This window comes from Nyctibius grandis, chromosome 17, assembly GCF_013368605.1.
Source record: "Nyctibius grandis isolate bNycGra1 chromosome 17, bNycGra1.pri, whole genome shotgun sequence".
Lineage (NCBI taxonomy): Eukaryota > Metazoa > Chordata > Aves > Nyctibiiformes > Nyctibiidae > Nyctibius > Nyctibius grandis.
In genome coordinates, this window is record NC_090674.1 from 11,133,978 (window position 1) to 11,158,655 (window position 24,678).

Consider the following 24,678-nt stretch of genomic DNA (forward strand, 5'->3'; position numbering starts at 1 on the left):
AGCAGAATGTGTGAGGATGAAGGTGTTGGACTGGACACCCCCCCTTCCCAAACAGTGCCCGACGCTCCCGAGCTCAAAGGGAAATGCTCCCTAAGGATGTGGCGTGGGAACCCTGCCCCACAGCCTGACCCCGTTGTTTTCACGTGAGAGCCCTGGAGCAGCTCCACAGCGCAGGCACCATCGATCCTCCAGCGCTGCGGGGAGGTTTTGGGATGGACAGGCGCCCAGGCTCGGAGTGACCTTGCTTCAGGGAATTAAACCAGAGAAATGAGTGTTAATTCAAGCACTCTCCATCCACAGCAGCTCTGCAGAGCTCTCAGGGAGTTAGAGGTTCAGTCATATTTAATTATGGGAAGAGATAAAGGAAACACTTGCTTATTGGTAGCAGACGCAGAATCCAGGCATCCAGTCTGCTGGCGTCTGCTTTGACTCTTAACCTGGGCTGCTCTTCAGTTCCTGTACATAAAATAAAGGAAACTAAAAAAAAAATTCCTCTTGAAGGGGCGGAGAGCCTGCATTCCTCTCCTGGGTGCCTGCACCCTCGCAGGAGGCAGGGGCTGGGATTGCAGCTCCCACCCTGCTTGTCTCCACCTTCCCCAAAGCCAGGGTATGGGAAGCAGAGCGAGCCCTTTCTGGGCTAGCTCCCACGCCCAGGAGGATGCCAACCACCCCCCTCTGCTCCCAGGTCTGCTCCGCTATTACAATTCTCTTGTTTCTTTTCGAATCCAACATGTTTTATCACTGCTAGAATTATTTTTATTGTTAAAAAGAAATCACAACACTTTTCCAGTTCACAACATGGGAGCAAAAACAGGGGCATGGAGTTATGTTTCTGAAGGTAACAAGTTAATAAAGAAGATGATTAAGAACGTAATTATACCTTAGTGGCATTACGAAGGGGATATTAGGAATCATTTAACAGACAAAAGGTTCAGTCAAAATGGGTTATTTAATAGGACTCAAAATATACAGACAACGGAGCGGAGCAAAGGGCTTCTAGTGCCCATCAGAGATGAACACAAAAGTCTGGGCCAGGATCATGAGATGCTCGTTCGGGGACTCCCACCGTGTGTTCTGACAAACCAGCCTCGAGCGCAGCTTTCCCTCAGGCCGCAGAGCTTCTGCAGTGACATTCTCTCCAGGCTTTCCTGCAGGTTACAACTCCAACCACGCAGCTACGTCCCGTTCAGAGCTGGGTTTGTGAGAAGACAATGAGGGTGCTGCAGTGTGGGGCACGTCCTCGTGCATCAGGGCAGCCGCCAACCCCAGCAATCGCTGCCCAGATGCTTCTCGTGCCCGTGAAGGTTCCTGGCGTGGATGGGGGAAGCTGCGGCGGCAGCGCAGGGTGGGAACGTCCCGTCCTGCTCCAAAGCCGTACGGTGCGTTCGTGGAAGCTCCGGATGGGTGAGACAGCGACTCCTCCAAGATTCACCGTCTGCTGCTTGACCTTGGCGTAACTTGAGAGCTCTCAGCGCTTCGGCCGCGGAACCCCGAAGCTGTAACTTCCTCGAGGAAGCTGCCAAGCAAAGTTAAGGTTAGCAGAGACAAGGGCCAACTTTTCACTCATGCAGACAGAAAGTAACCACACGGCCTGGCCTCGAGCCTTTGAACAGAACCAACAAGTGCTCTGCAGCCTCAGAGCTATGAAAACATCTGTTTTCTCCCCTGCTGTCACCAGGATGGGGGGACAGAGTCACTCCTTCATATGTGGTGATGGTGGCAAAGAGGAGAGGACCTGCCCACGACCACAAAAACCTCACCCAGAAGAGGGATCCTGGGCCCATCGGTGATGCTCCTTCCCCTCATCAGGCTCACGTCAAACCCAGCAGCTCCCTCCCCGAGGAGGCAGCAGCGAGGAAGTGTCAGGGACAGGGTGTCCCTGAAGGGGCACACGACAAAGGGACACTCAGCTCAGGACTCATCTCCTCCAGCCTGCGAGCTGGCATCGGGGCTAACCCTTGCCCTCTGCAGTCACCAGGTCAACACCTTCACTTAACGTGGCCATTCGTCCTCTCCCTGTGCCGTGAACGGAAAGGCTGCCAACGCGCGGGCAGCCGCTCCTCGCGGGCTCAGCTCAGCTCAGCGCCACGCTGGCAGCCCCACTCGCCTGCCAGTAACAAAGGCAGGAAGGCCAGCCCGCGGGCTTGTTCTTCTGCTCACCCTCCGTCTTCCTGCGTGGATGATAAGGCAGGAAGAGGCAGGGTGGAAACCTCCTGCTGAGGCATCCTTGACATTTCACAGCCAGGGCTTTCTGGAAAGCAGCCCCTTGAGCAGGCTGGGTCACTGCTTGGGCCTCCTGCCCCAGCTCCTCCACTCCTGCCCTTGGCTGCTGCTCCTCAAATCCATCTTTCATGTGACTGGCCCTGTCTGACACCGACCAGCCCGTCTCCTGCGTGCGACACAGCTCCCGAGCAGCCGCTGTAATGCCAACACCGGAGCAGGACACCAGCGAGTGAACCTTCACGTGACACCCCTACAGAGCCGTGACATCCCTCTGAAGCCATCACCTCCCGGCAGGGTCTGTGCAGTTTGGGAGGCAGCCAAATACTCTGCAAAACCACAGCAACGCTCCCACGTCAGATCGACTGCGGGTGTGTTACCAGGAGGATGGTTACTCTGGGAATGCGATACAGCGCTACCAGTTTCTAGGTTGACTCATCCCTTCAATATGCTGATCGAGGGATCTGAACTGTGGTGCTTTTTTTAAAAAAAAAAGATAAAGAAATAAAAATCAGGATATACCACAAACGCTACAACAATGTGATTCCCCTAAACCAGGTCTGAAATAGGTCTACCTGCCCAGGCTGTGAATTATGAGGGTTTAAAAAACTAATAATTAAAAAATAAAATCTCATGCACCAGTTTCCAGGTCTCAACACGGCACCAGTTAGAAATAAGTGTTGTGGGAGGGCAGCAGCCTGATGTCTGAGAGGTGCACAGGAACATCGCTTGCGCTGTGGCCATTCAGCTCTGTGGTTACAGCTCCAGAGCTGTCCCTCCTCCAGTTTTATTTTTAGGCATTAGAGTCAGGCAGACTGAGTTCTTAACGGAGAATGACTTGCTTTTATTTTTAAAGGGGACTCCTGTCTACTTGTTATCTGGAGAGCAAGTCTGTGCGTGCGCAGAGGGAGATGCAGCGGGACGCTGCCACGTTATACTTCAGGAAGGTCCAGCACAACCACCTCGGAGCATCTCCTGCGAAGCACAACCAGGCTGTTCCTGTAACTGGGTAAGTGGGTCAGGCTCGACATCCCCTTGGATTAGTCACAGCAGGTCTGTGCCTAACCTGTGCTCTGGATGAGTCAGCCCCACGCGCCAGATGTTCCTCCTGGTCTTGGTCTTCCATTTTTAGCCGATTATTGATCATTTTTTAACCCTTTCTCCCCCAAACCCAGCAGAATTTCTCTGAAATCCATTTGCCCGTGCAGGAGAAGAAGGGAGCTGGTCGCCTGTGGGACTGGTGGTAGAACTGTTTGCCAACAGCAGGGAATCAGCTCCCTCACTTTGGGTTTTCTTTAGGAAGTGGGGGAAGCCAGAGCCACTTCTTTCCAGCTTCCAGCCCAGAGAAGGGGAGCAGTGGGGAGGCACTGCCAGCCCCATGAGGCTCTCTGACTTCTTCAATTCGAAGTCCAGTAATGATGTTCTTGGCTTTCCTCTCCCTGCCCTAATGCCCCAGCAAAGCCACGGACTTTAAGGGCTCTTTGCATTCTGCATTTTGGTGTGAGCCCACGACCCTCCACTTACAGAGTGCAGAGCAATTGAAAAACCCATGGATTTTAACTCCAGCACAGTTTTGCCCAAATTCATCTGGTTCCTGCAGGTAATTACAGAGGTTGCTATGGTCACTGTTAAGGAATGGCACCAAGTCATGAAAGACCCCTCGCTTTCACCATAAATATAATTTCAATACATATTGCATACGTATTTTTAAAAGAACCTGTGATTAATAATCCCCAACCTTCCAGCCCTTCCATTACAGCTTGTTATGTTGCAGGAAAAAAACAGAGAGGAGCTCTACACTCAGGTCTGCGTTACCGAGTGCTTCGACCCACGGCCAGATGCGATGGTGTGGCTGCAGACCGAGTCCCCGGCGTGAGTTTGGTGTAGAAGACCTGTGGCAAGTGGGCAGATGTGGCATTTCAGTTCTCATAGCTCTGCAGCCAGCTCTTGCCTAGGCTCATCACACAGCCAGGAAGGCTTTTTCACCTTTTTGACAATCAAGTCCTAATAGAAGTATTTCTAGTAGGGCTGCCAACATTTCGAGAGTAACAGAGGCAGCAGGTCTGGTTTGATTAGAAAAACACAGAAAATTCCTTGACAACACCAGATTTCTTTCCACCCTGCTGGCGTTTCTCAAAGGATCTCAAAGCCTTACCCAACGCCTCTGCACACCCTCCCAGAGGTAACAGTGTGAGGGTTCCTGTTAACAGGAACGGAGGAAAAAGGAAGAATTAAGCAAACTGAGGTGGGACAGATTTAAGGCCTCACCTGCAGCAAAACTGAGCCTGCACAAAGATTTTCTGCTCTTTGCATTCCTGCATTTCTCTGGCTTCCACCACTTGACTTTTCAGCACCCCCACCTGCTTTCATGCATTTTTTCTCACAGCTCTTGCTTGCAGGAAGAAGAAGACCCAAGAATTCCCCACCCTATCGCTGACTGACCTGCCCACGGGCAATGGCAGGAGAGAGGCCGAGGAATAGGTGTGCTACGTGGGTTTATCTGTTAGAGGGAGACGAGGGAAGACAAGGAACAAAATTTTTCTCATACCTTGTAAAACCACTGGGATTTTTTCAAGCAGGGGAATAAACTCCAACAGAAGCCTGTCAGCTTCTGCAGCCTGATGTATTTATGAGGAACCCCTTAGACTACACGCCTCATTTCAGGATTATTATTAGATGCCTGCCCCTATTTTCCATCTATATGGTTATAAATCCGTAAAGATCAACAGGGACAGAGTCTCCTCGACATGACTGTGCAGCAGAAGGAAACTTTAACCAGGTACCTCCTATGCCCACTTGGAGACCCTCTTTGCAAACACAGAACGTTGTATTTTTCATCCCTAGACTGAGTATTTTTCACCCCCACCCTTTAAAGCATCTACTTAGGGTATATTCACTGGACAACGCAGATGGTCTCTCAAACAGATAAGCTTCCCACAAATATACAGCTCTAACAACATAACCAGCTCCACAGGCTTGTTTTTCTCCTGCTTTGTAAAAAAGCAGAATGGATATCCCTTAAGCCATCTCCCCCCCCCGTAAACACAGATGTTGATCACAATTTAAGTTGGACTGGTAAGAACAATGAAAGCACAGGATTAGTGTGCTTACACGGGCTGCGCAGCGCATTAATGTGAAAATCTCCTTGTTTTTTGTGACATATCAGCCCCAATCCGGCAGAAATAAGCAACAGTTCATTAAAGGAAGGCCAGGGGATTACTGGAGGAGTCAGGACACAATAAAATCTGGGTTTCCTCACATTGGGCACCTCGGTGTATTCGCTGAAATACCCGTGATCCTCACGCACTTTGCTAGAATTGGGGTTAACTTCTTCATTTCTCAGGTGTCCCGAGCGAGTCGGCTCGAGGCGGTTCGCTCCGCTGTGTGCAGAGCTGAGCAGGCCAGGCTGCCCCTGAACAGGGCTCCAGATTACCGACTCCAAAGTTCTGATTTTTTATTGTTATTAATGTGGCCTCTCATCCTTTAGGAAATCTTATTCAAGGCACTAGGGAAAAGCACGTCATTTGGGGCAGGACCCTCATCCTGGAGTTCCCAGGCAGGACCTTGTCGTAGTCAGCCCTTAAAAAGCAACAGCCCTTTTTCTTTCTTTTTCTTTTTCTTTTTCTTTTTCTTTTTCTTTTTCTTTTTCTTTTTCTTTTTCTTTTTCTTTTTCTTTTTCTTTTTCTTTTTCTTTCTCTTTCTCTTTCTCTTTCTCTTTCTCTTTTTCTTTTTCTTTCTCTTTCTCTTTTTCTCTTTTTCTCTTTTTCTCTTTTTCTCTTTTTCTTTTTTCTTCTTCTTCTTCTTCTTCTTCTTCTTCTTCTTCTTCTTCTTTTTCTTCTTCTTTTTTTCACTTCATTCTTTGAAATGCAGATTTTGATACAGTATCCCAGTTTTTCCGTAAATAATTCAGAGCCTGCACCAAAAGGCAGTCACGGTAGAAGCCTTCACTAGCCAACGTTACTCATTACAGCACAAATCTAAGCGGAGCCCAACGATGGAGCTGCAAATCTTGAACTTCATAAAGCAGAAGGGAGAGACAGCCCCTGCTCAGAGACCTTCTGGTGCACAAAGGAGAAGTTGCCCAACATCACCTAACGGGTCAACAGCAGAGCTGGGATGAGAACCTAAAGCTCAGACCATCTCACACCCCTCCTGCTCGCCACACTGCTGCTTTCCTTCTACTCAAAATGCTGCTGGTGAGTTTTTTCTGTTCTCCCTCCAGTGACAGTTTGTGCTGAATCTGCTGCACCGATACGCTGTCGGGGCAGGTCTCCACCTCTAATATGGTGTGAACAACTCCAGCATCCCAGAGCTCCCCGTATCGCTCACGCTGGGTTTTGTGTTTAGTGTGGCACGATGCCAGTACCAGCCTGGGTCTCAGCACAGATGCGGGTAAAAGTTTGACACAGGCTTGTTGGTAGGTGTCAAAATCAGCCTCAGAATGTACTGGTAGGCTGAGAGGTGACAGTGGATGCCGGGCTGAACGGGAACCAGGCTTTTGTCACCTCCTTGCAAGGTGACAACGTACTTAACTTCTTTCTTTTTATCAGAGAGCAGCCAGTATGCCCGCTGGTCTCTTTAGCTTACTCTTTCTAGGCTTGGCTAAACCAGGATTTAGTTCAAAGGCTACTTTGCAAAGCAGAAGGCTGAGCAAGCTGGGTAATTTGGGCCGGAACTGGTCGATATGTGGGCTAATACAGACTTGCCTTTGTAACCCACTTCATAAAAGCAACTTACTTCTGGGCCAGCGTCAGCTCAGGAGCTTTCCAATCATCTGACATTAAGCTAAAGCAGGGGCCAGATTTCAGGGTGGGCACGGTGAATTTGGAGGGTTTGGGCATTTTTTCTGAGCAAATGATGACAGGAGCCACTGGATTTCCCTGTGAGAGAATTGTTACTGCTTCTGTGCAGGCAGCTTTGGAGCCTGCAGATCCCTTACAGGCATGGAAAGGAAGGGCAAAAGTGCAAGAGCTTTATAAATATCACACTGGCCCCTGGTGCAGCAGCAGCGCACGGATCTGGCCTGAAAACCAAGCCATTTTTTAGCCTGCTTGTTACCCTTGAGTCCACCTGTCAGTAACTGGGATCGATGGAGTGCCTGACAGCTGCGTTTCTGACAGGCAACGCCGGTGGTGTTAAGTGTGTGTTTCCTGAACTCCAGGAGACTGTTTGCTCCGAAAATTTCATCCCAAATGTCGAGAAGCATAACTTGAAGCTCTCCTTCCACCCCAGCTCAGAGCAGGGTGCTCCCTTCAAGCTCAGAGCAGCTGCAGGACAATGCCAGGGCCTCTCCCAGCACTTAGATTTCACCACACCTCCTGCTGCAACACATGGGAGGGACGTGGGTCACCTGTGACATCCCTGCTGTTACCGTCCGTCCGACAACCGATCGGCTCCCAGCCACGGGGACAGAACGGCGTGGTGGAAAGGAGCAAACCATGTACTGAAAGAATTCATGCTCTACTTGGTGAGCAACAAGCTGTGCTGATGGGAAACAATCCCCAGCGTGGTCTAAATTTTCACCTGTGCTCAGATACTCAGATGAATAATTTGGGTTCAGGAAACATTATTCGTATTTATAAACCAGACATCTCATAGGAAATAAACCAGGCATTCCCTATGGACGGGGATTTTTGGCCAGCTACAGCAAAGCAGTTGCAGGTTTCTGTAGAAGCCGTCTGACTCTCTAAATCCCAGCTGAGCCCCTCAGGAATGGCTCACTCAGCTCAGAGCAGGGGACGTGGAATACCACCAGCACTGCCCGCCACGAGCCCTTCCAGCTCCGACAGCTGCTGGAACACCCCAGGGACACGGACCGAGGACATCAGGGGAGCTCAGCGTGGTCGGCGCTCCCCGGCACCGCGCAGTTCCTGGAGGGATTAAGCCCTTACAAATGTCTGGCCTCCCAGGAAAGGCAACTCGGAGCGTAGAGCAAACCAGTAAGAAAAGCTCCGTTCTCCAGGGAGACCTGAGAGAGACACAGCCAATCCTCTGCAGGCTGGTGGGCGGCGGAGAGCCTGCCAGCAGTGTAATCACAGAGCTCCATTCTCATCCTTGGTACAGTAACTTCCCTGCTATCAAATGCACTTGCTCCAGATTTCAACAGGAGCAATAAGACCACAGTCAGTTTTGAATTCCTGGGTGCTACACTGCCTTCTCGTTCATATTAGAGTGTGTGGTGAATAATAAGCAGGAAAAACTACACACATCTACTTCCCTGCCCTTGGATTCAGTAAAATGCACATTAAACCTTCAGCTTGGTAATATGTCCCTCAGCCACAATGAGCAGAGCTGGGCTCAGACCATTTACACACACTTCTGTGTTTTACTGCGCCGTGAAGATCCCTCAGGCGTCGCAAATTCACGCTCACATCAGCAGTTTTACACACCCAGAACCCAGAGTAAGAAAGAGGGTTATTACCTCTTTGTGTTGTGGATCGTGGTCCCACCGAGGACGATGCGGACGCCCGGGTTGGTGCGGTTGAGGTTATAGACAGTCAGTGCCTCTTCGTAAGTTGCCCCTCCGATGATGAACACGATAATGTCTTGGGGCCTGCAATAAAGACACAAATGTTGAGATGGGATTAGAGAGAACACAGGGATAAATCCTGTACCTCTCACAGGCGCTGAGGCAACGGTCCCGATGATTTCTCTCCCCAGACCATGTCTCGCTTCCTTGATGCGCTGGGCTCAAGACTGACAACAACGTGTAGCCCATTAAATCGCTTTTAAAACATTGTCCCTCCTCGACATTTACACAACGTGCTAACGGTCCTTAAAAGCCTCCTCAGCGACACCCACCCGCTGCGTCCCCGCGGAGCTCCACCGCGACACGCGCGCCCATGTTTAATGCATGATGGAGGCGCTGCTGCGGCTGTTAAATTCAGATCAATTCAGGAGTCAAACGAGGACAACAGCGGTGCCTCAGACCTCTCGGGCTTGGTTTGAAGGGCACGGATGAGCTGCGGTTTGGCTGATTACAGAACCACTGGGATTTCTGTGTCAGTTTCCCTCTGGGGTTACGCTCCCCAGCCCAGAACTACAGGATTTCACAGAGAAGTGAGGGGCAGGGGGAGAAAGGAGGGAAGCGCCTTCATCCGATAAGATGCCCAGCACATTCTGCGTCCAAAGGAAGGCTGCACCTTCCTCGCACCACCCTCCCCAATCACTTGTCTCCCACTCCCAGGGACAGCAGACTCTGCTTGCCACCCATCAATCAGCTCTGCTGCCACCTCCGAGCTGAGCATGATTTCTGCAGGACGCACAGCGAGGAGGTGTGGGTCGCACCCCTCAGCCACCCGCCTGAGTCAGAGCACTCAAGTCTCGACACAATTAACTCTCTGTTGCAGTCTCAAAACTCATCTCTGCTTCCCTCTCAAAGCCCCAGGATTCAGCGTGCTCATTCCTCCCCGCAGAGCGACACTGTGTCCCCTCCCCAGGAACAGCCTGTGAAATCTTCTGCAGCCTGAAGATAAGCAGGTTAAATATAGCGACCGCACACCCAGGCTGGGCAGGTTCAAACATCTCGCCAAGGCAGACGGAGGGTTTTGCACCCTAGTGACAACACAAGCCACGGAGCCAGCCCCAGGGGACACCAGAGTGCTGGACCTTGTCCTTTTAGCTCCGGTCAGGCTTTGGAAACTAGATGCAAATGTGCCCAAGTCTTTTGGGGAGGGAAATAAAAGGGAACATGCAGCAATGAGGTAATCTGATAATTCAGTTGTCAGAAAAAGTACACCTAAAATCTCTCCAAGCCCACTTCTATCGTGATGCATGTAAGAGCTGCGCCAAGCAGGCCATGCCACACTTCGCTTCCTCCCTCCCACGTCAGGTGCCTTGCTCAGAGCATCCCACATCTACCCCGCAGACTCCTCACGGACCAGACGTGAGTTAAGCCCCGCAGAGGCAGACGGCCACAGAAAGAACAAAGAGATCTTGGTGTTCTCAGGAAGTGCCCAGGGAGTTACTGCTTGTATCAAGGGCAAATAATAAGTAATTTCAGAATAGGAAGAAACCCCAAGACTGTTATAGGATTAGTGGAAAAGCAATCTACAGCAACGCTCGCTCCAGCTGTCGCGCTCCTCAGACCCCCTTTGTGGATGTGGCTATGTGTCTCCTCGGGTCAACCACCAATTTAACAGCTAAATGCTCAAACACTTCAGACACGGGGAAAAAACAACCTCCTTGAACAAACAAGGACACAGCCAGAGGTTTGCCTTAAAAAAAATCCACAAAACAGAAAAATCACAGAATCCCAGAATCAATGAGGTTGGAAGAGCCCTCTGGGCTCATCGAGTCCAACCATTGCCCTGACACCACCATGGCAACTAGACCAGGGCACTAAGTGCCATGTCCAGTCTTGTCTTAAACCCCTCCAGAGATGGTGACTCCCCCACCTCCCTGGGCAGCCCCTTCCAATGGCTAATGACCCTTGCTGAGAAGAAATTCTCCCTAATGTCCACACTAACCATAAAAACCACACTAAGCACAAGATAATACATATGATCTACCAACAGCGCTGCTTTCCCTGATCTTGACGGGCTCTCACACAAGGTAACTCTCCAAGATTTTTCAGTAAGCAGGTGAGTAATTGTGGTAATTTGAGAGAGACTCGGAGTGAGCCGAGCCCCGGCGGGATCCCCAGGGAGCCGCGTGCCTTTTCTCATCACTATTTCAGAGGCTGCTGCCTGGTTCATGCAGAACACTCAGGACCCACGTTTGGTTTTAACAAGCGTAGCCGTGACGGGGCTGTCTCGTGGTCCCATTGCAAACTCGATGTTGGAAGAACTGGACTCTGGCCATCTTAGGTAAGCACCGTCAGGCCAGGACAAATGCCCTGTTAGAGAAAATCCCAGGTCAAAGCATAAACAAAGCAAAAGCTCCACCTGAAGGGGAGGCTTTGGCAGAGCCTGGTGGGAGCATGCCAGGGGCTGGCAAACCTCAGGAGGCATTTCGTACGGCGTGTAACACAGCTGGGGCTCCCACTGGGACCGAGAGAGGCTTTGGGAACTTCTCTAGCTAGTACCTTCCAGCAGCAAGGTGGAAGGGACGGCCGGCTGATGGCACATGAGAAAGGATGATATTTAACACAGCAGGAAATAAAGGAGAAGCGAAAGGAAGCAGAATTACTTATTGTCTCTCCTAGGAACCCTGCTCAGTGCTTTGCAAAGGTATCCTCTCCTTCACCGCTGCCAATTTCCACAGCTGAACTTGGACCAGGAGCTTTTCCTCCCTTGCAACAGGGTAATGTTTAATACAGAAAGAAATAATTTAAAAGAATCCTTTCAAATTCTTTGCTGTTCAAGCAACTGCATCCCTTTGATCAAAAAATACAAAGCCTTTCGTCCTGACCTTCTGCTGAACTCCTGCCAATCACCGTAACAGCATCCTCTGAAAGCAGAAAGCAAGACGAGAGTGTAGCCCCGTTTGCCTTGGGCTGTGATTTATTATACTAAGTTTTATGAAATTATTAAATTCAAATTCCTCGCTCAATTGGTTTGGCACTAAGGCAAAACCATCAAGTGGGCCTTTTTCTTCCAAACCTGATAACTAGAACCTGGTTTTAGATGAGCCCCATTTTCACGATATTGAATATTCACACTCTAGAGAGAACACGGTGCTGCGGCCCCCATTTCATGCAGCAAGTAAAGACCAGATACAAAAGTACAGAGGTGCCTATTTCTTGTCAGTTCCAACCCTCATTCCTACAGCTCCTATGTCTTAAACTCAACAAGATCTACCGTTCCCACCAGGAAACAACCCTAATAACCATGTGCCCTTATGCTTGTGATCATTTTGCAGACATCTGACCCAGCAGCAGCACTGTTGGACCTGGCCACTGTCCCAGGGACAATCCCACACCAAGGGAAGACCATGAGAAATCTAAGGGAAAGAACAGTTTGGAAGTTCTGCCTTCTCCTCATCCAGCTTCTGTTTTCCTTCAGTTCGAGGTAGGAACTAAACCCTTCTCACGCTCCCCCAAATAAATTATTTGCATGTTCTTTGCAGCAGGATTCTCAGGGGCAGGTTCCTGTACCCTTTTCTGGAAATATTTAAAGAGGAATCTAAGTGAAACACAGCTCAAGAGAATATAAGTGGGAGCTGAAAAGAGAAGATAAAGGTCAGAAGACCATTTGTTTCTGGTTAGCTCAGAACAGACGCAGGTCGGGGATGCCTGGATGCAGTTACTGCTGTTCTGCAGGTCTCACTTCAGATCTACCATAAACTGCATCTGTCAACCTCTTCTTGTTGGGCTGAAATCCATCTCCGTCGAGAGCTGGTTTCAAGGACAGAGAGGATAGCCTTTCTGTTGCTAAGGGCCTCAATATTTCACACCTATTAAACCCACCCACCCACCCCGTCCAAAATCCACCATTTTATTTTAAAGGGAAAATCTGGAGCAAGGGAGATTTTTTTTCAGTCTATCAGGGACATATACAAATTGTCTCTTGTACGACTATAATTCTTTCTTATTCATAAATAAAATTATTAACGTCCCCTGCTGCCAGCCTGGCATGGAATTTGGATGCCTCCCTGCTACAAAATACATTTTTGCTTTCATCAGATGGATGGAAATGCCCCAAGGCAGGGCTAAGGAGGGAGAGCACTGCGTGTGCCTCTCAAAGAGAGCCAGACATGAATGCTCGCTCTTTGACACGCTTCTGCCCCTCCCACCCGCTTGACACCGCTGAACCTTCGGCCCCAAGTCTGCTCCTCTCCCGTTCCAAGAGTCTGTGGTTTTCCTTTAACCCAAACCGCCCCGTTTCTTGAGAATTACCAACTTGAATTTATTTTCTGCTTCCCTAAAAATGTGGCAGTTGCTGATAAAAAGCCAATAACACGCAGCGTGTGAAGGGAATGATGATTGTTCTAACACTTCTTCCACAGAACCCCAGGGCATTCAACAGACACCGGAGAAGATTCAGAGAATCGCTGTGATGACCATCACCCATCACCCAACGGAAGCAGAGCAGCAGCAGGCTCTGCTCCTCAAAGGAGACTACCGCTAGGAGGAACAGGAACTACCCGACCAGCACGCTGAAGCAGCTGAATTCACAGAAATGAAACTGTGGTACCAAAGAAAGGAGAGATTTGTACAGAATGCCCTTAGTGGAGAACTTGGCTTCTCTCTCCTAACTCAGTGCCCTCACTCTGAGGCCTGTATTTACCATATTTATCTTTAATGACTTCTTTGACAACAGAGTAGCTCAGCTCCCGCGAAGGCAGCTAGAGCCAGCCACCAGAGCTCCTTCCAGTGACAGTTATTAGCCATGTTCAGCAAGATCCCATTCGCTTCAGGAATAGTAACTGGCTCAGAAGGGAGAGCTTGCAGTTGGACTATTTTTGGTACTCTACAAATAAACGCCAGATGGCACGGAGGGAAGTTAGGGGGCACGTTGAAACCCATCATGGGAACGTCCTGGCAGCTTGGTGCAATAGGTTCGTCCTTTACCTGAGCCCTTACAATGGGAATGTCACACCTTGGCCAGCAAGAAAAGACAACCATATTTCAGTCTTACTAGCACCTGCTTGAGAATACAAGACAGACCTACACAATCCAGAAGTTTCTCTGCCAAGCCTAAGTTTTCTTCACCTACAGGCAAACAACAAAGCAAGCAGCAGCACTGGGAGGAGCAGATATATTTCAGTTCCAGGCTCTGCCCTAAAAGGCCCCACGTACCTGTCACGGAGCGTGTTGGGACCCAGGTACGGGTACTGGCTGTCCTTGAGTTTTCCTTTGATGAGCTGATCCAGTGTTTCTTGAAGGAGAGGCTGGTGTTGCGTATACACATTCTCGACACCCTACCGTGCAAGAGAAGCTCGTTATGAATTAATACAGCACGGCAGCAGGGGACGAGAGATCAGCGAAGGCACATAAAAGCAGCAGCGTCATCTGAGGGATACAGCACGTGTCAACCACTGAAGTCCAGATTTAGAGGAGCTTTTCAGCAACTAACTCCCACTGTCTTCATAAGAATTATGCCCTAAAAGCCCAGTGCTCTTACTATTAAATCTCTGAAATCCATGACATGTGACATTGCATGCAGGTCCTGCTCCGTGACTGTAATTTTGACTGTAATTTTGACTAACACTGTCATGATTTCACCTGTGGCAGATCCATACCTTCAGTCCTTTGAGGAACTGCTTGGTGATGGCTACAGCATCCTTGGGACTGAACAGGTCACTGCCCCGGACCCGTTTCCCTCCATACTCCACCACGGCAGACACAAGCTGTACAGAGAGAGGCAAAACCAGAATCCTATTAACACGGGAAACCAGCTTCCAGGCAGGGTTTGTCTAGTGTGGCTCAGTGGAGGTACTGGAACGATGACCAAGGAGTCAGGGAGATCGACCCCAAGCAGGTAAAGCAGCAGAGAGACAGGGAGGGGGGGTGAGAGGTATTCCCCACATCCACCAAGCAAGTCAATCTGCCGTGACACTGCCTGCACAGGCAGAGAGGCTTTCATTTGCACACCCTGCTGCAGTGATAGCAGATCTTCCACACAACGTGACATCATCCTGCTCCTCCACCTCCTCGCCAGCTGCTCACTACGTTTGCCAAGCGCTGCCACCCTCTCCCTCCCAGCCAAGCTCCTTTTACAGTCCCCACAAGTCCTTTGCTGCAACTATCGCCTGTTCAGCAGGAGCTGGAGGAAAAGGGGTGGGGAGGGAGAGGGGAAGGAGAAAGGAAGCATGTTCCAGGCCCCGTTTACATGCCACACACCCCTCCCAGCAGCCTCCTGGCACACCTGCCATCTCTGCTTTATTCAATCCTTCATAATATCACTGATTTTGGAAATGGAAATTAAGTAATTAGTTATGCCTTTTAAAGTAACACCTGCAGGCCCCAGCCAAGCTCAGGGTTCTTGTCGCAAGGTGCGGCACAACGCAACAAAAAAGCATTGTGCTAAACCAAGCTTCACACCAATTAACAATGATTTTCCACCTCTCTGCCCTCCCGTCCCTCTCGTTCATCCAGTTGAAGGCGAAACGCTGCAGTTACCTTCCGGTATCTCTCTGACACCCCCCTGCTCTTGAGATCTGCCATCAGCCCTGGCAGGCTGTTGCTGCTGTGCCGCTCGTAGTGCAGGGCATAAAGCATCACCAGCCGGGCGGCGTCGAACTCCGTCACCTTGGGGTTCTGCAGCAGGCGGCGCACGTTCTGCAGCAAGACAGAGAGCAGTGGGAGCGGAGAGGCCTTCACAGGACAGTAAATCAGGCTAATATCAAGCCCACTGCCTAGCAACAGAATTGCATGCAGGAGGAAGGCAAGAGAATTAAAATTGTGTCATAAGCGACAGAGCCCAGCTTCTTACGTGCCCTGCGGTTAGATTTATTGGAGTACAACGAGTACAAGTTGCTTTTGGGTCTTTTCATGAAGCTGGGAATTCATAACCCAATTCTGTTGTCCGTTCTTTACTCTCCATCCCATGCTACAGCTGAGCTCAGGTTACCCTACGCCTCCCCTGAAGGGGGGCATCAGCACTTATAGACACCCTTCACCTCTGCCCTTCCCCTTCCAACCTGAGTTGAGCCAAAACTGGTTCCATCAAACACTATCAAGAAAAGAGCTACAACAATGACCCCAATTCTGTTTTCTTTTGGAAGGTGCGGGGCAGAAGCGTCGAAGTCTCAGACAACCTTTGGATGTGAGAAGTGGAGGAGCAAATATCAAGCATTTGGAAGCAAAGGAGGAAAGGAATGAAGGCATGAAAAGGAAAACAAAGCTTACAGCACTGGAGGTAAGTACAGAAACGTACTGTTATTGCTTCTGACATGCAGATCATACTTTTTCTGCTGAACAGAGCATGATGCCATAAATATAAAGGGCGCGTGCCCTGAAGAGGCTGCCCTGAAAGTCCAGACCCTTTCCAGAAGTTTCACAACCCCAGTGCATGCCATCGCCCCTCCAGGGATTGCAGGCAGGACATAATTGCTTGTGGAAGTTGACAATTGGCCGTGTAAGTGCTACTCCTTCTCATTACAACAAAAAGCACTTATTTCCTCTCTGCAACCTCTCAGCCATTGTGTGGAGGCACAGAGCTGCAATAATGGAGTTAACAGAACAAACCCCAGAGCCATGCGGGGAGCTGAGGTGAGCAGTGGGAGCAATAAGCTGCTTAACTCCGAGCTCTGAGATGGGTCTCAAAGAACAGGCATCAACTACCAGATGTGTCTGCAGACATCTGGGTAGGGCTGGACGGACGCTTTAGGACACAGCAAAGGCTGAAATTCTCCCTGTGCTGAACATTACAGCAAAACAATCAGCCTGTATTAGCTCACGTGCACCGGAGCAGAGGAGCTGCCAGCTTTGCAGTTGCAGAAATGGCAGTTCCAAGAGAGGGAGAGAACCAGTCAGGGTTTTTCCACTCTGTAAGTGTACATGACCTTCAAACACTCCAAATATCCCAGCAAATCTTTGCCAGATTCTCCCTCCCTCCCAACACAGGTAGGCAACACGGAAACATTCACTGAACAGCTGTGAAACCAAGTTGTGAAACCATTGGTATCACCACGCTGATCCAGCTATATTTGCTGTAATTTGTTTGACTGATGCAGACTAGTTACAGAAATACAGGATAAAATCCTGGCTCTGAGGAGGATCAACAGAGTTTTGGCATCAACCTTGGGAAGGTCAGGAATTCACCTGTGAGGGCAGGGACAGAGTCCCACGGAGAAGCTGGCTTGCAAGATTTTTGCTCCTGTGCTGGCAGCACGGTGGCCATGCCCATAGGAGCGGGAAGTGGGTAAAACAGACAAGCTATTGTCCAGCTGAGGGGATGGGATTCAAACCCTCCCATTCATCTCTCAAGGCTCATGTACTGTGTCAGGATTAATAAGAGCCCAGGGGAAGAATAACCAAAATGTACTGTACTCAGGGGCCCTAGGCCACTGAGAAATTAACAATTGCTGAGGTTACATCAGTGGGGAGAACAATTCTGCCTTTATTTCGTGCACTGGCTTATTCTTCATTGTTCCTGCGGCCTTGGCCCTTCACTGCCATTAGGAGACTGCACCAGGGAACAGCCTGGGGCAGTGCAGCTACAGAGATACCGATCTCTCATGCAGACAGACACCAGTTCCATAGTTCTGTAGTTATTTCCTAGCTGCTGCATGTTTTCCAGTCGGTCTCAGTTAGAAATACAGCAGAGCCCTTTGGGCATGTGGCTGTAAGCAAACTGCAGGCAGCTCTTCTGCTTTAAAAGCTGCAGAAATACCTGGTTAGTGCACACTGAGACCTGAATTAGCACCGAGGTGAACTCTGGTAACCACCCGGCACTCGGTGGGGGCTGACCTGCCTGCCTCTCTGTCCAGTTTCCAGCACTGCCACATACTCTCTTAACTGCATCATCACCAGAAGTTCACATCATCCCTTTCTTCATCTGAGATAACTTAATAAAAGACAGAAAAGGAGACAAACATTTGCCAAAATCGTCTCCCATGCCAACACCCGAGTTTCACCACCAACGCTCTGTGCCGTGTTAGTATTGGAAACAACAGATCACAGATCACGGATCAGAACTCAAATATTTGACTTTTAAACTGCAGAAGCTTGATCTAGAAACAACGATACAGCAAGACAACCTCAGAGGCTGTTTCCAGCAAGTGCATTTTATGGCTACATCCCCACTTCAACACTTAAGTCACCTAAACTCTTCCAAACATAAGCCATCGAATCATATCTATATGCTGGCCAATCGATATCGCTGCGATGACTCCAACAGGCCTGTACTGATTCACATCAGCTCAGGATCTGGTAACAGATTACAGCACTTGAACAGTCTAATATTATCCCCTGGCCACCCACTCGGAGCACAGAATAGCAGAGGCAAAGACAACGTGTTTTTCAGATCTGCTGAAGATGCTTATCTTTATTTTCTAGTCAAACTCCAACTTCTACCTTAGCTATAAAAATTAAAGAATCGTTTTTTAATAGAGTCGCTGGTTGAACTCTGCTACGCTACACTCACACCCAACAATACTCCTATTTTCAGTCACCAGCCACAATTCATCACTCTTGACGTGCCGTCAGATGCTGGGTCAGGTCATGGAATCCACGGAGCCAGCACGGGGTCAGAACTTCAGTCTATATCAGCTCTAACACAAGTCTCTGTTAGGCTTTTTCAGTCCTCTTTGCCAAAGAAATCTTTCATCTAAGAGGCTTTCCACTGTTTTTTATTAAAAAAAATAATAATAAAAGCCAGCACCTCGATGAATAGTCTGGTTTAGGCAATTTCAGGGATTCCATTTCTTCTCCTCCCCAACAAATACAACAAGCTTCTGCACAGAGGTCTGAGGGTTTGGGTTTTTTTTGAGTGGTGCCTGCACAGGGAGCTTGCCAGAAGCCAACCGACCGTGTATAATGAAGGAATGTTGTATTGTGAAATGTAAAGACAGAATTTGCAAAGATGCTTCTCGAGCCAGTTATTAACTATGATTCATCCCCATCTGAACTGAACAGGGAGGAGAAGAGTAATTCTAACATCTAATGTCCCCGCCCTGCAGGATATCTGCAGGCAGAACTCCCACTGACTTTCAGCATCAAACCTCCACCATCAGGGGAGTCACAGGATCGAACCACCTCGATCCAGCCGAAGGATCGAGGTCAGGTTTTGAGCCCCAGGTACCTGGAGAGCACTGGAATGGTCGTTCTGGCAGGCCAGTTCCTGCTCCACTTCAGACACCTCCAGCAGGTTCCGTTCGCCAACCAGTCGAGAGAGCTCTCCCACGACTGTCACATGCTTCGATACCGTGCCCGACATCTTCTTGAACTGCGGGTAATTCTCCACAAATGCCTACAAGGGGGAAGCCAAAGCAATGGGTTCTTTGAAATACAAGCAAGAGACAGTGGGTGTGTGCAACCCAGCGACAAACTGTATAAACTCATTTGCATCAATAAACCCCAGACCAGTGTGGGCGTGTGGATAATGGGGCACCTCAATCCCAGGAGCCTGCAGGATTTCTCCAATTACAAGGAGATTTTGGGAAGGGATGTACTTTTGATTTACTCTTAAAATAAAAAATATGGAAAGTATCTCCAAAGATATCACCAGGATTCTTTAAATCTTGAGCAGTGACTGAATGAATAGCCTGTGCTCTGAGCTGTTGCTCGTAGACCACCCTGCAGTGGTGCAGAATGGCCCATCGAAGCGTGTGGCCTTCAGCGAAGAACCATCGTAATGAACACAGGGCAAAAAGGAGGTTCCTGCTCCACAAAACCAGCCCATCACAGAGACTGGAGCTGTACCACTGGTAGTGTGGACGGTCAGTACACAGACAGCGGTGATCTGCACTGTCCTGCAATGGATGGGCTTGAAAAAGTCCACTCAGTCACATGCAGATTGTCTGTACCTTCATATCTGCTATGGATTCCAGCTTCTGCTGCTCCTTTGGTTTCCTCCTCTGGAAATCCTCCATAAGATTCTTGATGTTGCTGCCAATCTCTGCAAAGTTCAGGTACATGTTCTGCACGGAACAAGAGAGGGATCTGAGAGGAAGCCATTTGAAATGAGTCTTGATGCCACCGGAACGACGTGGCACTCTGTGTCCCACTGCACTGCCATTGCACGTCGTCTCCCTGAGACCCACGCTTGAGCAAGCAGCTCTGCCATTGGTCTGGGTTTTATTTAAAACTATAAAATGGACACGTTACTTCATGTCAGATGCTACTTGCACTACACGTTGCTTTCCACCACTCGCATAAGCTATACAGGACATCACCCCCCGATGCTCAAAGTCACTGGAAAGTTCCTTCCACGTGGCAAAACCAAGAATGGAACCTGATCCCCCAATTCAGTGGCTCGTGAAGATCCCCACCGAGATACCTACGTTGGCGTAGAACTCGTCGTTCTCGGCGGACAGGACCACCTCCCGGAGATCCTTGCTTATCCCCGGCACCCGGGAGAGGTCGATGCGGTTGTTGTTAATCCCCAGCAGTTCGTGAACCATCGCCTGGTACGTCCACTAAGGAGGAGGGGGAAAGAGAACAGGAGATGGTGACCTCAGCAAGATAATAAACAGCACTGGGAAGTGAATGGATTTCAGGCTGAACTCAAAGCCAGTTTAGATTCCTCTAGTAACACCCAGTGGATCCAAAGCGTGCGTCCCTCAAACTTTTGCCAGATGTTACAGTAAGAAATAAATATTACTTCTGTTATAACCAGATGGGCATCCCATGGTGAGTGGCGCTGGTGCAAGCACAAAGGAAAACCACCCTGTGCCAGGGTGCTCACTGTAGGTACGTTGAGAAGACAGGAGTCTCTAGAAGAGCAATGGGGGTTAATACTCCTGCTCAAGCAGCCCTGTTTGCCACCACTGTCACCCCCTCCTCTGCCGTGACGGGACGTGTATTTGTGGCTGCAGAGGTTCCACAGTTACAAACTGTACCATTTCCTGACGCAGCAGTCGGAGTGTGTGTTTCTGCACATCCATGAGTTACTATATTTATCCTGGGAAGACTAATATTAATCTAGGGAGAAAAGTGAAAGCTGATCTGAGCACTGACATGCCCAACACTCCATTTACATCCATCTGAATCTCTCTTCTGGACAGAAAATCTCTACGTAGCACATAATGCTTTTGGTGCCCTGTGCCGAGCGCAGTCCTTACCCCCACAAGCCACACGTGAGCTGGGTTTCTGTCAGATCACTTCCAGAACTCACGTTCCTATCTCAGCCCTCGCACAACCGCGAGATGATTCACCTGGTTCAGAAGCGGGGTGATGGCATCGTCAGACCGGTCCAGGATGAGAAGCAAAGGAGGAACCTCGGTGCGCCGAAAGTCAAACAGCTCGTACTCTTTAGTGATCACTTGCTGTCAAGAAAAGGACAAAAAAGCCACTTGATCTTATGTAAAACTGGAAAAAGTTTCCTCTTAGTTTGGATGCAGGTGAACAAAAAGCAAAGGGCTGCTGAAACACAAGTTGTGCTGCTGTTATTGCACGTCGCTGTAGGTTCTCACCGTACCTTCACACACTCAGCAAGCCTCTTGGCTGGCTCAGAAGAGAGCTGGTACCGAATCATGGGGCATTTCTTCAGAGACAAGAGCAGAGCAGTCAGCCCTTGCGTCGTCCTGGAGAGCTGAGCCGGATCCCAGCTGCGACCCTGGAAGCAAAGGCTGCATCTAGTACGGATGCACCATCCCCAAACTCTTTCTCAGATAAAGTCTTATTTCTAAGTCTTAAAGTTTTACAGTAAACTGGAGTTTGACTGAAGGAGCAGGTACACCAGAGGCCACAATCCGGATTCCCCGGTGTCCCTCCCCTTGCCAGCTCCTTGTAAGGATCAGCTCCCCAGGAGCAGCCTGCCTGCTGGGCAGCCCCCCACTGCTCCCCGCTTGTTGGGGCTACTCAAACCACAAACCAAGGCCCTGGAGGAGCATCAGCCTCTTTCATACCTGGCAGCAGCCCAAGAGGTTGAGAGAAAAAACGTGTGGATTCACTGCGATGTAATCGCCGTAGAACTCCTGCCAAGGAGGGAAAGCAAACACAGTCAGGTGTCTTGCCAAGCCTTACTCAGCCTACAGGAGTACGTGTTCCACCATCAGCCACATCAGCACTAAAATGCACACACTCACTGACTCGATCATTTCTCCTTCCTCCACCAAACCTCTCAAATCCCTACGCTCGTGCCGACAGCTCCGCTGCCACTGTGCTGTATCACTGGAGTACGCAGCTCTTCCTCAACACCACAAACGTAGCAGCCTTGTGAAACAGATGTCAGCGGAACCAGCAGCAGCTCTGACAACCGGAGGGCAGGCAGAAACGGGGGACACAGGAGTTTTTCTTTCTTTTACTCTTTAATCCCACGCACACGTTCACCTTTTCTCCCATCCTAGACTGTTGCACACTGTTCAACAACTACAGAGTCCTCCCATCGCCACACCTGAGTGTGTCAGCTTGTACATTCGCTTTGCTGGTGCTTTTGGATTAGGAGATTATTTAAAATATCCAAAACTCACCTGAACTTCAGCCACGACCTCCTGTTCATCAGCCTCAGCCAATGACTTGACGTCACTCTTACTGATCACGTTACTGAAATCTGAAAGAAAACAACAGCCAAAGAGCAGTCGGGCTCTGCGAGGGACACGTAACACACAAGGACAGCACAGAACAGCACGACCAGCCTTTCCCCTGGAGCAGGAGCGGGTTGCAGCAGAGATCTCTTGGCCTTACACCTGCAATTCTCATGCAGACGTTGTAATCCAGAAGTTACCTCACACGGATACTTTGAGCTAATTCCCTGCCCAACTTTCTGCCTCTGGTGCCCATCTCCAGCTGCAGCGCTGGATCAGCACGTCACGATGACCGATGGATTAAATGCCCCATGGCAGCAGCAGCTCTCTCCTGTCCTCTCCCTGCCCTAACATCTGCCCCGTTTACAGCCCGGTTGTGGTCAGTAGATTTATACGCCTAAAAACCAAGTAATATGAAATGGCTGAACACAGCGATGGGCACATCTCGGGGAGCTCCTGTGCCAGCAGGTCACCACCACCCTTCCCACAGCCAAGCCCCCCCTGGCAGCCCAGAGCCCGGCTCCTCGCCGCTGCGTTCCTGCAGAGCGGCAATGACATCTAGAGGCCACTTCCAGCTCATTTCCCAGCATCTCACCAGGCGATACCTGTGCTGGAGGACGACACTTCAACACCAAACCCGCTGTAGTTATTTTGCTTCGTTTCTAAAACTACAGAATATTCTGTGGCATGAGCAGGACGTGAGAAAAACCTGCCTGAAGGTGCCGGGCAGCAGGTTTAGTCCAACGCTGGGATAAGGAGTCTACCCTAACCCTGTCCGTGAAGTATTTAGCTTCAAGATTTGAGCTAGTCTCTCATCCTGTGCACCTCAGTTTTCCTCACCATAAAGGCACTTCCCGCCCAGCATTAGCCTTCTTTCATGTTTATGAAGCAACACGAAGCTTCAAAATCCCAGAACTTTCCAGGGATAAGCCATACTGGAGGAATGCAGATTTATGGTGGTGCTTTGTGATGATCTCTTATGAGTTGCTTCAGTTTAACTATTTTACCTTGTACGTATGTACCCTTTGCTACAAGACTTTGGTGACCTAAATAGCATAAAACTAGAATTCAAACATTCTCAGCATTTTAGTAACAGCCTGTGTGGGACTGGTCACAGCGTCTCACATCTGTATTTTCTACTCAACACCAGACCGGTCTCTGACTGACAAGATTGACTGGACAGATCGGGACACACTTACAGATGAAATAGATGCTGTACTTCGGCCTCCGCAGCTCCTGGATGAGGAACTCCACGTTCTCCTGGACGAAAACAGCACCGGGGAGAGCAGATTTAAAACAAAGTTGATTAAGAAGGGACAGGAGTGACCGGTGCCCCCTCGCCGTGTCCCCACCACGGTCCCTCGTCCTGACCCTCGGTGCACGCACGACCATCCTGCTCCCTCAAGCAAAGGGCAGGAGGGGAGGGCAGGGCAGGGAGACCCCGGGGCATGGTGACCCTCAGAACGGGTGGCCCCGAGGCACGGTGACCCCCAGGCCGGGTGGCCCCGGGGCACGGTGACCCCCAGGCCGGGTGGCCCTACCTTGGTGGGCCGCAGGAAGCAGATGGCCTTGAGGTGCTTCATGGCCTCCCTGCCGGGGGAGTCGAGGCGCTCGAAGAGGTACACCTCCCTCTGCAGGATCTCGGACTGCGTGTACACCATGCTCACGATGCCGGTCTGCGGGCGGGAGCCGGCAGCGCCCATCACCGCGGGCCTCGGGCCTCGGGCCCCGCCGGGCCGCCCGCTCCCGCAGCGGCCCCCGCCCCGGCCCGGCCCCGCCGCTCACCGTCTCCCGGTCCATGAGCAGCACCTTCATGCCCGGCCCGCTGTCCTCGATCATCTTGGACACGTACTGCTTGACGGCCAGCACCGCGTTCATCCCGGCTCCGCTCCGCGGCCGCGCTCCGCCGCCGCCGCCGCCGCCCCTGGGAGCTGTAGTCCGCGGCGGCGGGGCCGGGCGGGCGGGGCGCGGCGCCGGACTACAACTCCCAGCGTGCCCCGCGGCGCGGCCCGCCCCGCCCCGCCCCTCCGCCCGGCCCCGCGGTGCAGCCCGGGGGGCAGCGGGGTGCGGGGGGCAGCGCCCTCGGAGCCCGGCACGGCCCCGCCGCCAGCCCCGACCCCCGGCTGCCCCGCGGGGGAACCCTGCAGCCGCCCGGGCCTCATCCCTTCGCCCAGCGCTGCACCCCGGGGGCCTGAGGGGGACCCTGGGGAAGAGGGGGGGAACGTCCTGGGAGGGTGAAAGCAGTTTGAGCTGAACCCCCCTCTCCTCTCCCGCACCAGGCACCAAACCCTCCCCTCTCCCCTCTGCCAGGCCGCCTTCACCTCGAAGAAGACAGCTCCCCCCCTGCAGCACCCTCGCTGGCAGTCTTGTCTTCCAGCAAACGGGTCAAAAAGAGGCACTAAAGTATCGTCTCAATGTTGTGCACGACAAAGTAATCAGGGTGAT

The 24,678-nt window shown here is 50.7% G+C and overlaps 1 protein-coding gene across 1 annotated transcript; it reads right to left on the minus strand.

Moving 5' to 3' along the window:
• Positions 1 to 930: 930 nt before the first annotated feature.
• VPS45 (vacuolar protein sorting 45 homolog) lies at positions 931 to 24,176 on the minus strand. The gene is made up of 15 exons (XM_068414731.1): positions 24,019 to 24,176; positions 23,775 to 23,909; positions 23,433 to 23,493; positions 22,180 to 22,259; positions 21,616 to 21,684; positions 21,186 to 21,323; positions 20,923 to 21,033; positions 20,050 to 20,184; positions 19,573 to 19,686; positions 18,849 to 19,016; positions 15,224 to 15,382; positions 14,344 to 14,451; positions 13,901 to 14,022; positions 8,642 to 8,773; positions 931 to 1,516 (listed from the first exon to the last, which is right to left on the minus strand). The coding sequence occupies exons 1-15, from the start codon at positions 24,109 to 24,111 to the stop codon at positions 1,429 to 1,431; spliced, it is 1,713 nt and encodes a 570-aa protein (XP_068270832.1). The 5' UTR covers positions 24,112 to 24,176; the 3' UTR covers positions 931 to 1,428.
• Between the last annotated feature and the right edge of the window lie 502 nt (positions 24,177 to 24,678).